General features: G+C 43.5%; 1 protein-coding gene across 9 annotated transcripts in view; it reads left to right on the top strand.

The window, feature by feature from the left end:
* The window catches only part of KIF13A (kinesin family member 13A), a 212,938-nt gene extending 203,654 nt beyond the window's left edge, over positions 1-9,284 (top strand). For all 9 annotated transcript variants that reach the window (XM_027040380.2, XM_027040378.2, XM_027040379.2 and 6 more), the window contains 2 exons: positions 4,336-5,124; positions 7,929-9,284. In XM_027040380.2, the coding sequence (XP_026896181.1) occupies positions 4,336-5,124; positions 7,929-7,949 (810 nt within the window). In that variant the 3' untranslated portion in view covers positions 7,950-9,284. The remainder of the gene's footprint in view (positions 1-4,335; positions 5,125-7,928) is intronic.
* Positions 9,285-15,667: the final 6,383 nt, after the last annotated feature.

Below are 15,667 nucleotides of genomic sequence, written 5' to 3'. Positions count from 1 at the left end.
CTCCCTCTCTTGGGTCTTGCATAGACAGCATATAGTTTATTTCTCCGTTTTACAGATGAGGGTCATGCCCAAAGTCTCGCGGTTAATGACAGCATAAGAACAAAGGCCCCGTCATCCCTCAGCACAATTGGGCTGACCCCAAGGACTCCAGATGCTCCCCCAAAATAGTGCAGTTTTAGTTGCCCTGCTGCTGCTGTTTCTAAAAAAGGCTGCCCGCCTTTTAGTACCATGGACAGAAGTACTGGGGCCCTAGGCTGATACAGTCCTTCTGAAAAGAGACCATCTCCCTGTGTGGACAACAGAGACCCCATTCCACGTGGGAAGTAAAAGTGACTTTGATCAAGTGAAACTCCTTGCCAAGAGTCACTGCTTTAATGTGGGTTATGATCCCTTCTTAAACGTCAAGGTATGTTGTCTATAGGTAAATATCAGCTGCATGAACTGAATTGCAAAAATCAAATAATGAAGACTGTAGCTATAGAGAGGCTTGAGAACTTGACTCCATGCTTCACTTTTGGGCAGGATTTTAAACCTTTTTGTCCTTAAGACATAGTAGGAAGGTGCTTAGCTTAGTCTCCTTGAAGATACAACGATAAATATTTCTGGAGTAGAAAGTCTGTCTAACCAAATTCCCTTATGGCACAGTTTAAGCCAATTTTAAGTCCTGTTTTTTCTCCTTGAAGGCAATAACTCAATAAGCCTTCAGTCTGGTTTACATGTTGGGAAATGTTTAATCTCTACTGAGTTTTCTTTTTCATTTTTGAAATAACTTGCCCCAACTCCTCTAGCCTCTCTCTTTGGGTCATTCCCCTCCCCCAGTCCCATCCCAGGTGCAACACTATGGACTGATCCCTATTTGAACTTAATCTCTTGGTGGTTTTGTAGACTCTTCAGTTTTATAAAGCTCCTTCTAGTCCTTTAGGAATAACTTTTTATCTTTGTGAGTTTGATAAATGTGTACCTGTTTCTACACAGTAAACTATGATTGAATATTTCATTCAGCAAAGTTGTGTTTTAGGGTGACAGGCCTTTCCTCGGTCTTGAGAAGACATAACTTCAGGCATAAAAAGGGCTCCAAGTTACTAATTCTCATATTAAGATTTGGTTTTCTTTTCAACAACTAACTTTTCAGTAATTAATTGCATCAGAGATTCCGGGGCTTGGGGAATTATATTTCTTTGCCAGCTTCAGTCAAAAGGAAATATAAAGGTTGGGGGAGGCACTTGGGTGGCTCAGTCAGTAAAGAATGCAACTCTTGATTTTGGGGTCGTGAGTTTGAGCCCCACATTGGGTGTAGAGCTTACTTACAAAAAAAAGAAAGAAAGAAATCTAAGGATACAAACACTAGAAATTCAATTTTGAGTCTAAACATGTCAAGTAGAGGGACATCTGGATGGCTCAGTCAGTTAAGCATCTGACTTTTGGGGAGCCTGGGTGGCTCAGTTGATTAAGCATCTGACTTTGGCTCAGATCATGATCCCATGGTTCGTGGGTTCTAGCCCCATGTCAGTCTCTGTGCTGACAGCTCAGAGCCTGGAACCTGCTTCAGATTCTGTGTCTCCCTCTCTTCTCTGCCCTCCCCTGTTCAGGCTTGCGTGTGCACACATGCTCTCTCTCAAAAATAAACATTAAAAAAATAAATTAAAAAAAAAAGAAAACAACCAACTCTTGATCTTGGGTCAGGTCATGATCTCATGGTTCATGAGATGGAGCCCCACATGAGGCTCTGTGTTGACACTGAAGAGCCTGCTTGAGATTTTCTCTTTCCCTCTCTCTCTGTCCCTTCCCTGATCACGCGCACTCTCACTCTCTCACGCTCTCGCTCTCTCAAAATAAATAAACTTAAAAAAATTAAAAGAAAAAAACAAATAAACATGTCAAGTAGAGAATCAATAAAATACGGGCAAAAGCCGCTGATTGAATTCTGTCTAATCTTTGCTCCTTTCCAAACATTCCCCCCTCCCCCTTTTTTAATAATGCTACTTGATTTAGAATGTAACCTAAAATAAGGTGGCGATATTAGTGTTGCCAAAAATTTTGTTTTGCTAATTTTCTGGAATTTTTACCAGTGATATTTGATACTCATTCACCTTTGTTTTTTGGGTTTTTTTGTTTTTTTAGTTTATTTGTTTTTGAGAGAGAAAGTGCAAGTGGGGGAGGGGCAGAGAGCGAGGGAGAGAATGAATCCTGAGCAGGCTCTGTGCTGTCAGTGCAGAGCCTGATTCTGGGCTCAAACTCACCAACTTCGAGATCATGACCTGAGCCAAAGTTGGACGCTCAACCAACTGAGCCACTCAGGTATCCCTCACCTTTGATTAATAGCCATGGAATTAAGACAGCTGATGCTTTTGTATAATTTATATTCAAGTTATTTTAAAATCTAAGGAACACTCAGAGAGAAACTTCCCTGCTCATTTGGTATCTTCTGAACCTGAGAGGTTTGCTAAAAGGGCTGTTGCCATTTGAATTTTAAAGAAATGTTTGGAAAGAATTTAAGAAACACATTGTTTTCTGTTCAAAATTTAAAATCAATTTTAATTGTTATACCTAATTATAATTTTTGAGTTATACAGCTTTTGAGTATTTTATATATATTATATATATGTATATATATAATAAATATATAAATAAATATAGATCTAGCACAAGAAAAAGGAAAAATAGGAAAATATTTCCTCTTTAAAGTACAGTGAATTAATTTAATGTATAAGGCCAATAAAATAATTGTTACTTCTGCCAGATGGCATTTTACATTTTGATAAAAAGATATATTCTTAATCATATATGTCAAGGAAAAGCGACCATATGTTTTTAAACATTTCCAAATTGTCATTTAACTTAAAAGGCACTACTGATGTTGTCATAATTTTTTTTGGTGATGTGGCCTAAGTATCCTTTGTATCAATAAAATGTAATAATCTCAAGTAAAAAGAAAAAAAAAACAACTAAGAAGCACTCAAGACTATTAAGGTATTGATTTAGCCATTTAGCATCTTACGCAAAAGAAATTATTATTGTAAAATTCAGTCCATGAAATTTATGTTAATTTGTGAACTGCCATCTCCCATATCCTTCAAGCATGTTCTTCTTCCCCTTCCCTATCCCCTCTCTCTCCTCAACCTTTTGAAATGATACTTTAATGAGTAAGGTTAACGTTTTGGTTCCAGGTTTTTACAGTCTCCTTGCTTTTATACTGAATGAAATTTCCATCCACCAAAACAGGGTCCAGGATAGTTCTAAGAGCAAGGACCCAAAATCCTAACTCCATGAGGGCAGGAACCATGCCTGGTTTTGTTCGATGTTAGTATTCCCAGTTCTTGGGACAATGACTGGCATACAGTGGATGCTTGATGAATACTCGTAGAATGAAAGGCATGTTTTCAGAGAAGAGGAATATTTGTTTATGAGGTTAATTAGAAATGACTAGATTGTGTTATCATTTTTTTTTCTTTTTAAAAGCTCTACATCCAACGTGGGGCTTGCACTCATGACCCCAAGATCAAGAACTGCATGCTCTACTGACTGAGCCAGCCAGGCGCTCCTTGTCATTTACATCTACACGTTTTATGTTGGTTTCCATCAAATACAAAAGAGACAGACTGGGAAATGGAGAATACCCACTTCTGCATATATACCAGTCTTCACAAACAGAATTCTAAAGCTACTTGACAAAGGAGATTTTCATTTAAATCTCAGTACCTTCCTCATCTCTGGCCAAATCCTCTATCCACGCTTCTCCAAAACCCTAAAAAGCGTTCATCGTTAGACCAACTGTTAGTATTTTACAACCTTACAGCGTTTAGTGTAACACCAGGAATGGGTGTTGAAATCATGTTCGTTGGCCCTTTCATTGTTGGGATCTTTATTTTACTGCCCTCCCTCCCCGTAAAATAGCTCAGAAACCTTATGCAAATTACCTTGCTTACCTGCACTTGGCTTCCCAAAGCAAGGATTGTAAGAACAAACGAAGCGGCACGTCTTCTCTGCCCCCGGCTGTCCCTCTCCTCATTTAATTAGCAAAGGGAAATCATCACAACTGAAAACTAATCATCAATTAAAATGAATTAAGAGTCCACTGCACTTAAACCAGGGAAGGAAACATTTCTAATTAGCAGGGAGTGAGCGCAGAATAAATAAATCTCCTACGTATTAGGTGGGTTTTTGCTCACGGATCTCTGAGAGTATTTTACTTGGGTCCACCGTAGGTGACAAGATTTAACCAAACTCAGGAACACTACACATGTGAATGCCTTTAATAGGAATGTATTTAAAACTTGTCTCAACAATAAAGTCGCCATAAGGAGCTAATGAGTGACTTTTGCTTCATTACTATAGGACTCTGAGGAGGAGGAAAATGATCTGGAAGCTCTTAACAGGAAGCTGATAAGTTCACAGCCTTACGTGCCCGTGGAGTTTGCAGACTTCAGTGTTTACAATGCCAGCTTGGAGAATAGGGAGTGGTTTTCTTCGAAAGTAGATTTGGTGAACTCAAGGGTCCTGGAGAAAGAAGTGTCCCGTAGCCCTACCACCAGCAGTATTACCAGCGGCTACTTTTCCCACAGTGCCTCCAATGCCACTCTGTCCGACATGGCGGTCCCTTCCAGTGACAGCTCGGACCAGCTAGCCATTCAGACAAAGGATACAGACTCCAGTGAGCATTACGGACCGTCCCTTGGGCATGATTTCAGGCCGTCCTCAAACAAAGAGTTGACAGAACTAGAAAGAGGCTTGCTTAAAGAGAAGATAATTATGGTGCCACTCAAGGAAAACAGTGCCTTAGCCAAAGGGAGCCCATCACCCCAAAGCATCCCTGAGAAAAACTCCAAATCCCTCTGTAGGACTGGCTCCTGTTCAGGGCAGGATGCCTGCTCCAGCCGAAATGGCCAACCAGTCAGAGAATTTTGCCCCAGGGAAGTGACCATAGAGCACACCACAGATATCCTTGAGGACCATTCTTTCACAGAGTTTATGGGTGTGTCTGATGGGAAAGATTTTGACGGATTGACGGATTCTTCTGGAGAGCTTTCAAGTAGAAGAAACCTACCCAATAAAATGGACAGGAAGAGTATCTCAGATGGGCCACAGGGCCCTGCCCAGCTGCATTCCTCAGCAGAGAATGAACAGGTAATAAATTCCAGAGGCAGTCCTCTGTGTTCTGTACTGTTGGGGAGCCTGCCTGATTGTGCACCGACCCCCAGAGGTGCTTCACCACAGGACTTAGTAGGAGAGGTTCACTCAGATGCTTCTGACGGGGAAGATGGGCCCGCTGGAGCGCAAACTCACTGCTGCCCAGCTGGCTCTGTGCAGTGTCCGATGGACGATGGAATATATGTGACCAGTGGCTTTTTTTTGTATAACTTCTTTAGGTTAATTAATCTATTTTTTATTTATTTTTGAGAGAGAGAGAGACACAGAGCATGAGTGGGGAAGGGGCAGGGAGAGGGAGAGGGAGAGAGAGAGAGAGAGAGAGAGAGAGAGAGAGAGAGAATCTGAAGCAGGCTCCAGGCTCCGCAATGTCAGCACAGAGCCCTTCTTGGAGCTTGAACCCATGACCCATGATCTCACGAGATCATGACCTGACCTGAAGTTGGATGCTTAACCAACTGAGCCACCCAGGTGCCCTGGACCAGTGGCCTTTCTAACAGGCATGTGGGTTGGTGACGAATTAAGCATTCACATGACTAAAGATCATTCAGTCTCATATTCCGTTCCCTGAGATGTCTAATTACTGGCTATCCCAAGGCATTCAGGTAGCATCTACTGTATTTCGTGAAATCTGTGATTTCTGTAATTACTAGATAAACCATTATTTTATGTATCACTGCAAAAAATACTTCCAATGAAACCACATTACATTAGTAAATGTGTAAGACACATCCCAATTTCAGAGGTGTTAAAAAGGGGCGTGGGGGAAGGGAGGCATGCATAGTAGAATTGATTTAAAAAACCGTCATTTAGTGCCCATAGGTAAAAGCATGTTTGGGGGAAGTATAGGTGAATTCCCAGAGGAGTTGAAGTTTGGGCTTTGGAAGTGACCAGGTTGGTTATAATGTTTAATTTTATAGTTTAATAGTTTAATTTTTTAGTTTAATTCCTAAACTAATGGAACAGAGTGGATGTTTGCTAACACTCGTAAGGAAAATAGCAAATTATATAAATAAGAGATTATCCACTTCTGGGGGCTGGGCTCCTGAGAGCCACCATTTCTTTCCATCCAGGGTCACTGTTTTGGTCCCACACCCCCACTGCAGCTGAGTGAGGGGTATGGGAGGGCCAGAACTTAGCAAAACAAAGAGCAGACAGAACTAGAAAAATAATCTAGAAAGATATGATGCCATTGGTCTTGGCTTTGCTGAGGAAGTTATTCTGGTTTGGTGGCTTTCCCCACCCCCCCCCGACAAGCTTTACCCCCTTTTCATACTAGCCCTTAACATTTCAGTGTGTAATCACTTACACAGCATACTCCTAAATGAACTGCAAAACCCAGACGGTGATTTTTTGCAATAAAAACAAAACACTTTTTTCCCCCAACATAAGACTAAGAATAAAGTTACTTGTTACTGTTCTTTGCCCATGAAACAACGACCCGTTTGTTTAAGAGCCTTTGGCTTCCTTTGCTCTGGTCTTCAGGCAGAATCTGCATTGCTGGCCTGGATCAGCCTTTCGGTCCTTCCTCCGTGAAGTCCAAGGGCTAATTCTAATGCTTCTCAAACCTAAGTGTGCAGCAGACTTCCTGAGAGGTATTGAGGGTGCCTCTTCAAAATTCAGGTTCCCAGGAGCCACTGCTCTCCTCTGCTGACTCGCTGCTTCAGTGCAGTGCAGAGGGGGGGGTCTGTCTTCAGAGACCCCTCTGCTGCAGTGATAATAGGGGGTGGCCGCGGGCTTACAGAAGAGGAGGAGACAACAATCCTTCCCCCTTGTTCCACTGATTGGATTACATAGAACCAACAAACGGGAACAGGACCTGATTTTTGTTTTCAGAGGCTCCACAATAGTGTGTTCCTGCCAAAGATCCTGCCTTTTAAAAGTGGAATTTACAGGGGCGCCTGGGTGGCTCAGTCAGTTGGGCGTCCGACTTTGGCTCAAGTCGTGATCTCACGGTTCGTTGAGTTCAAGCCCCGCATCGGGCTCTGTGCTGACAGCTCCAAGCCTGGAGCCTGCTTCGGATTCTGTGTCTCCCTCTCTCTCTGCCCCTCCCCCACTCACACTCTGTTTCTCTCTCTCTCTCTCTCTGTGACAAAAATAAACATTTTTAAAAAAAAGGTTTTTTTAATAAAAACAATAGAAGTGGAATTTACAAAAATATTTGTTGTATCAGAGTAACATGGGATTATGGTGATTTGTTTTAATTTTTTTAATGTTTATTTTTGAGAGAGACAGAGTGTGAGTGGGGAAGGGGCAGAGAGAGAGAGGGAGATACAGAATCCGAAACAGGTTCCAGGCTCTGAGCTGTCAGCACAGAGCTCGATGTGGGGCTCGAACTCGGAAACAGCAAGATCATGACCTAGGCTGAAGTCAGACGCTTAACTGACTGAGCCACCCAGGTGCCCCTGTGTTTTTGTTTTTGTTTTTTATTGCTTTAGTGTTTTTGTAATACTCTTTGGTTTTAGTAAGTTGTGACAACACTTTTTTACTTTAACTTTGGGTCTTCTTTCTGTCATCACTTTTGCTGGAAGCTTCACTTCGGGGCAAGGTTTCTCCTTTGTCTAGTGTGAATCCTAGAACAGGATTCCATAATAAAGTGGATCCTGTGGGTCCCTTCAGGGAGAGCCCCTTGAGTGGGTGATGTCTGGCTGTGAATGGGCCCTGTGTGTACGTGGGGTGTGTGTGTGTGTGTGTGTGCGTGTGTGTGTGTGTGTGTGTGTGTTGGCATTGGGGGGAGGGGGGCGGGGATCAGGAGCTCGAACTCACCAGGGTCTGCATTCCAGGGCAGCGCGAGCACTCGGTGAAAGCAGCCAGCGCCTCCCCGCAGGCCACAGCATCTTCGTTGCGGTCTGCCTCATGAAAGCACCAGCCCCATCTGTAAAACATGCTGCGGCCCAGCCGGGGACCCCAGACCAGCGTGGAGAAGCCAAGCGCTTCGTGGGCCACCTGCCTTCTCCTCCCGAGCTGGGAGAAGCTGGCACTTTGTCACTCGGGGGAATCGGCAGCCTCTGCTTTTTCCGGAAAGCCAGAGAACCGAAAATCCTGGATTGAATTAAGTGGCAGTATTTTTGTTTGCACTTATTACTACACACACCCACTGTGTAGAAACCTCCACAGATTCAAGCGAACTTTATTCTTGTACAATTTTAATCAGTTCTTACTGTAGAATCTGGAGTCCATGCTCTTTTTTTTTTATAAATAATATATATGATGTATATGAAATGTATATCTATAGTATGTCTGTTTGGAGACAGACAAGACTGCACACGAAAATGCAGATATGAGTGGTTTCTAGAAAATCATAAGGTACTGGATTTGGTTACAAAACCACTTAGGTAATCTCTTATACATGAGCAGATGAAAAAGACCTGATTGCCTAAGAATGAGGTTGCGAATCCCTCTTTGCAGGAAAGGTTACAGAATGCCGTTCTTTACAACCAAAGAACTTACATAAGACTGAACATTTCTGCTGTCCCCTCGTTTTGTGTGTACATATATGTCTGACTGTGAGTTTGGTGCCACACTCCTCTTGGCTACCAGGCCACATGTAGCTGTTCTGTGTCCTGTTTCATAAAGCACACTGAAAAATCTCACAGCTATATTCCTTAGTCTTCCACCCGGCCACTGCCTGCTGGTGCGATGTTGTAGGGTAACTGTTGACAATGCCTGGGGCTCCGACTCCAGCCTTCCTTACCCCAGGGTTGTGGTTCGGCCTGGCCGGCAGGGGGAATTCAGAGAGCAGTATTACTGTTAAGAGAACACAAGGACATGCCTGGAGTTGGGTTTGGGGAGGGGAGGGGATGTTGATTTTTGTCTTTTTGTGGTTTTTCGTTTTGGATCGGTAGCTTTCGTCGTGTGGTTTTGCTGTTGTTAATTTTACTTAAATTCTGGGAAACACTGAAGGCATGGGATGAGCTATTAAGTTCACAGGTGCCCGCTTCACCGTGCTCGCAGCAGATGATAGAATGCAGGTGATCCTGCTGTCCACGTCTTCATTGGCAGGGTTCTCCTGGTAACGGAGACGTCGAAGGATTACGCATGTGGAAATTTTTACAGAAGTACTTTTTGCGCTCGTTCTGTAGATGCCTGTAAAATCGGTGTGGATGTACAGCAATAAATGTGTTGTGGGAGAGAGAGAATGTGTACATTCTCTAAGTTTTTCTTTTCAGTTCTTAGCATCAGTCAATGAGTAAGATTTTGGAGACTTTAATGAAAAGCTGCTGTTGATGACTTTTGTGTATAGTGAGCCGACTGTAGTATTCTACTATTGTCTGTTTAAAAAGAAAAAGAAAAACTGTAATTTATATCCCCTTTCAACTTTATTGTATTTAATTGGTACAGATTGTGTGTGTGTGTCTGTGTGTGCGTGTGTGTGTTAGAATACAGACTGTCTAATTCAGATTTTAAAACATCGGTTGTTTGTCTTTAATAACCCTGCCAATTAGCTTCAGATCTAATTTCCCGTATTGGTACGTATATATACGTGTCTCCATAGCTTGAAGGGTAATAGTAACAGCCAATATTCAATAGTAACAGCCAACTGTACGAGGCACGGTTCCCAGCATTTGAAACATAGCATCTTGCTTAATCCTCACAGCAGCGGATGCCATAGGTGCTGCTGTTACGTATGAGGTGTTTGATGATGGAAAACCGAGGTCAGAGGGGTGGGTCAGTGGGACGGCGACAGATCCGGGATTCAGCCTGTGCTTCCATCAGTCTCCTCCCCGTGTCGTGTCTGTGACGTATCATGGAAGAAGAGGCCTCTGACGACAGGGCACCTCCAGAGTACGGAGGGGGCTGTGCTGAGTCCCACGACTTCTGAACTGACCAGCGCGACACCTGCAGCAGACAGAACAAAAATCTCCATGGCTCACAGTAGCCTTTCTGAAGAAGTCAAGAATGAGACGTAGTCAGGGTGCCTGGGTGGCTCACTCGGTTAGGCATCCAGCTTCTGCTCAGGTCATGGTCTCACAGTCTGTGGGTTGGAGCCCCACATCGGGCTCTGTGCTGACAGCTCAGGGCCTGGAGCCTGCTTCGGATTCCGTGTCTCCCTCTCTCTCTGCGTGCCTCCCACCCCCTGCTCATGCTCTGTCTCTCAAAAAATAAATAAAAACATTTAATAATAAAGATAATTAGGTATAGCTTGTCCTGGACAGACGAGTGTCTTTCGTAGACTTCCAGGAGAAAGCAGAGAGCGGGGAAGGCCCAAAGTTATTTGAATTTCATAGCATAGGATCGAGGGAGGAAAACAGTTATTTAGTATTTAAATAAGTGATGACTACAAGTAGAATTCAAGACAAATTGAGCAAATTGTCATTCCTTATCCTAGAATGAGATCATTGGTATTTGGTCACCAACTTTGTCATTATGACTTGGGAAGAGCAAACGGGTTTTAGCATATCAGATAGTTAAGTACAGGCATGTGTTTGACAGCTGATTTCCAAAGTACAATATTACTAGTGTCCTCACATTTGTTGACAGTTATTTGGACACACATTTTACCATAACAAAAATCTAGTCTTGTGTTTCTAGGGCACCAGCTTTTGGGAAGAATGACTTCATAAAAATACCTTTAGAGTTAAGGAAGAGCAAGATAATACTTCTGCTTAGATAGCTTTAGTCAATACTTATTCTAACAATTACAATATTTAAGCTTTTTTTTTTAAGTTTACATATTTATTAAGAGAGAGAGAGAGCAGGCGCACGCACATGCTTGCACATGCAGGGAAGGGACAAAGAGAGAGGGAGAGAGAATCCCAAGCAAGCCCTGTGCTGTCAGCGCAGAGCCTGATGTGGGGCTTGATCCCATGGACCATGAGATCATGACCTGAGCCGAGATCAAGAGTCGAATGCTTAACTGACTGAACCACCCAGGTACTCCTACAGTATTTAAGCTTTAGAACAGTTTGGGGTGGGGGAAAGACAACTATTGACATGATTAATCTTTATTTTTAAAAAATAAAGTTCTCTGGTATATCATCAAGAAGTCCCAAAAGAAGATGTGATTGAAAACGAGTTCTTGCTGGCTTTTCTGAATGAAAAGAGCTAAAAATAGAAAAATATGCCACCAGGGCACAGTGATGTAGAGAATTTTTGCGTTCACCCTTGAGCTTGCTTATTTCAGTAACATGAGCACAAGTTTCTTTGCATAATATTGGGCGTATCTCCTATGTTGAAAAATAACAAGTCAGCCTGTAATACTAAGGTACTCCAGCCTGGAGGGAAAGCAGTGTGTTCTAATGCCCAGCAGTGCCCCGGCAGACAGCTTGGGGCTACTGCAGCATCTCACTAGTGGGGAGCCTGGACTGTGGAAGGCTCCACAAGAAGGCCATGCCAGCAGGCAACTTCTGCCCTTTAAGACAGTATGAACTGGAATGAAACAAAATTCAAAATTCAGAAATTTAACCTGCTTGTCACTTGTTTCTAATCCCCTGAGGTAAGGGGAAATATCATTGTAGATTTGAGTGCCACTTAATGGTCATTTTCCCCCCCTAGAGTTGAGTTGAAATAAAACTTGGTCTTTATCTTTCAGATGTGCTGGGACACACACTGACCTCTGTGTACTCTTGGAAAAAGTTCTGTTTCCCCTCTATGATGCTCACTAGGTGCCTGGGTCATTGCACACAGTTCTTAGAAGACTGTGACTCCGGAAGATGCTTTGGGTGCCCCAGTCACCGTAACCTGAGCCCAGTTGGCAATGACCACCATCTTGAAGCTAACTGTAGGTTTTCTCAGCACCGGATTGTCCCTGAGAAAGGAATTCTCAAATCCCTATGGGACCCTCATCACGAAGACACTCAGAGGCTGATGAATAGAACAGTGAATGTTCTACAAAGAAAGAGGTAAGTTTTGAAATTGGAGTCTCTGGAAGAAAATCAACTTGGAGAGGGAAAACAAAGTTCCAGTTTGGTTTTAGATAACATAAACCAACTTGACCCTTTCACATAACCAAAAACACCTGTAACTAGATTTTAAAACTGGAACACATGGGTGTTTATAACAACTTCAAACCATTATTTGGGGCCTTCCTTTCCTAAATATCTGCCTGAACCAAACCATACCAAGATGCTCTTATATTTCTTTGTTTTAGTTATGTCTTGTCTTAGCCTAGAATGAGTTTTTGGGTACAGCCTGGAAGAGTAGATATGTTTTTCTTTGACTAAACATCTGAGCCAAAAGCCAGGCCTTCATGTAATTGGTTAGTCACTCTTGCCTGAATCCGCATAATTTGTACCTAGTGTATGGTCAACCACAAATGAGCCAAGCTATTTAAAAACACTAGAGTTAAAATGCTAGCCATAGCAACTGCCATGAAAGGAGCATCTTACCAAGAATGAGGCTGTAAGGTCTAACCCCAGTACCACTTGCATTCAAGACTGTCTTGATGGTATGGATGCCAATTTCCCACATTTTCCCCTTGCCCTTTTATATATAAAGGTACATATTTGTGAGAGAGCTAGAGTATTAGTTACCTGTTGCTGTAAATTGAAGTACTCTTAAATTCAGTGGCTGAAAACAATAATAAACATATCACGTGATTTCTGTGGGTCCAGAATTCAGGAGTGGCATTTCTAGGTCGTTCTGGCCACAGTGGCTCAGAGGTGGTAGTCATGGTGTCACAGCTGTAGTCACCTGAAGGGCACACTTGGGCCTGGAGGACGCACTTGTAGGGTGACTTACACAGCTGGCGATCCCTCACCGTATAGAGCCCTTCATGCTGCTTGACCTCATGATACGGTGGCTGGCATCCCCAGTGAGTGGTCCTGGGGGACAAACAGAAGCCACATTGCCTTTTGTGACCTAGACTCACAAGTCACACTGTGTCACTCCCACCACTTTTTGTTCATTAAAGTGAGTCATGAGACCAGCCCCCACTGAAGGGAAGGAAATAAGGCTCTTCCTTATGAAAAGAGGAATGTCTAAGAATTTGTAGACATATTTTTAAACTTCCATAGCTAGTCAGGAGTTACATAGCTGAGGCCATGGGCCAAAGCAAAGCTAACTAGAACTTATGACCGAATATAGGAATTAACTCTTATTTACATAAGCAATAGAGTCAAAAGGAAAGCCACATTTTCATGGAAGAAAACACATATTAATAAAAAAGTGAAAATACTATGATTATTTGAATGTGTGAGTTATGGCCAGTAATCAGACTGCACCAATATTCCTGGGGGAGGCAAATGATCCCAAACTATTAATTATGTTTCTATTTATAGTTATGTTTTCACATTTGATTCTTTTCAGATTTGCTTCTTAAAGGCACAAGCACATGAATATATTTGATGGTTTTGTTCAACATAGGAAATGAGTCTTAGGAAATTCAAGCACATTTTTTTACTTATTAAGGCAAGTAATTGTAATGATTAGCTTTTGAAATAAAACTGCCAACAAAAGAAGGGTTTATAGGGTTTATTTTCTGAAGATACTGACAATGGTAGGATTATTTTATTATTAAAACGTGATACACACCCAAGTGTTTGGAAGTAAGCGAAAGGGGTTCAAAGCTCTTGAAGCTTATAAAATGAAACTTTAAAAATTTTTTTAAGTTTATTTTGAGAGAGATGGCATGCAAGTGGGGGAGGGGCAGAGAGGGGGAGAATCTCAGGCAGGCTCCGTTCTGTCAGCACAGAGCTCAACTCAGAGCTCAAACTCAGGAAACTGTGAGATCATGACCTGAGCCAAAATCAAAAGTCAGACTCGGAGCGCCTGTGTGGCTCAGGTCAGGATCTCAGTGTTTGTGGGTTTGAGCCTTCGGTTGGGCTCTGTGCTGATAGCTCAGAGCCTGGAGCCTGCTTCGGATTCTGTCTCTCTCTCTCTCTCTCTCTCTCTGCCCCTCCCCCGCTCACACTGTCTCACTCTCTCTGTCTCTCAAAAATAAACATTAAAAAAAAATTTTTTTTAAGGAGCCAGACTGTCAACCGACTAAGCCAGCCAGGTGCCCCTCTAAAATCCAAAACAGGATAACTAGAAAAAGAAATGTAAAGTGAAGGGATTTGGGGGGAGGAGCTAAGATTGCAGAATAGTAGGAGGACCCTAGGCTTGCCTCATCCCCTGAACACAGCTAGATAAGTCAAGTCATTCCGAACACCCAAGAAATCGATCTGAGGACTGACAGAACAAACTGCACTAGAGGGAGAGAAGAGGCCACATCATCAAAGGTAGGAGGTGCGGAGACATTTGGGGGAGAAACAGTGGGTGCTGTGGAGGGGAGGTAGCCCTGGCTGCAGACACAGGTGAGAGGCAGAGAGAGGAGCACACAGGATCACACAAGGAAAACACTTCCCCAAAGCCATTGGGAAAATGAGAGCGGCTGATTTTCATGAGCTTTTGCCACCAGCGGGGCTCAACGACTAGAGTTTTGGAGGTCCACAGTGTGCTGCAGTACTCCAGTAGAGGAGGTGAGCAGGTAACCCAGGGGCAGACTGCATGACCTGAGGATTGTCTGAGACTCACCGAGAGAGACTGCTGGATCTTCTTGGAGCACATCTGAGAGAGGTGGCATTGCCTCTCCGGTGACAAAGGAGCTGGCAGGCAACATTTCCCTCCCCCGCTCCTCAACACAGGCACAGAGACACCTGCTGAGGGAGGCTAACCTGGACGCCGGTTCTTTAGTGCAGTTTGCTCTAAACCCCATGCTCCTGCATGCTGGTGCAACCACCTTTCTGGGTCAAACGTGCATCAATCCCAGTGAAGCAAGACCCTCCCCAGAAGATCAGTGCAGGTCCCTACCACACCGGGTCCCTAAAGTTTGGAGTTTTAAAACTCAGCCAGTCTGGCTGGGATAGAGCCCAAAGTGTACTGTGCTGCTCCAAACAGGCAAGCAACCCAGATACAGACATTGTGAAAACAGCAATCAAAAACACCGAGGGTGCACGAGGGAAAATTATTCGCTCCTCCAGGAGGTCTGCCCTGATAGCAGCAAGCCCAAACTCTGCTCTCCAAGGACAATGGAGCTGGCTGGTGCCTCCGTCTCCTGCCCCTCAGCCTGAACCGACTTCAGTAAACAGCACAGCACCAACACTGGCTGCCTAACCTGCTTACACCAAGCTCCGCCCCCCCCTGCACTCTGCTGGTAACTGCTTTTCTCCAGGAAGTGTGTCTGAGAATCAGCGTAGCAGGCCCCTCCCCCAAAAGACCAGTACAAACACCAGCCTGCACCATGCCTACTGACCAGAGTTCTCCAAATCTTCAGCTCTAATGGAAATAGCATCAGGTCTCTAGACTAGAGCAAACCTATTAAAAACTTGCCACACTCTGGCCAAGATCCAGACAATCCCTACTGCAGGCAAGGAGAAACCCTACAGAGGAATAACCTGAGAAACAGAGCAGCCATAACACAGCATCAGAGTGCATGCAGCATACACCAGAGACACTTCTTGAAGCACCAAGCCCTGGACATTATATGACCTCTCCTTCATAAAGCCATTATTCTTGGGAGCCGGAAACATAACAGGCTTTCCTAACACAGAGAAGAAGATAGCAACCTAGACAAAATGCCAATTCATCCCTAAAGAAAGAA

Source organism: Acinonyx jubatus, chromosome B2 (genome assembly GCF_027475565.1).
Source record: "Acinonyx jubatus isolate Ajub_Pintada_27869175 chromosome B2, VMU_Ajub_asm_v1.0, whole genome shotgun sequence".
Taxonomy (NCBI): domain Eukaryota; kingdom Metazoa; phylum Chordata; class Mammalia; order Carnivora; family Felidae; genus Acinonyx; species Acinonyx jubatus.
The sequence above is the reverse complement of the archived record's forward strand: the minus strand, read 5'-3'. Positions and strand labels throughout refer to the sequence as shown.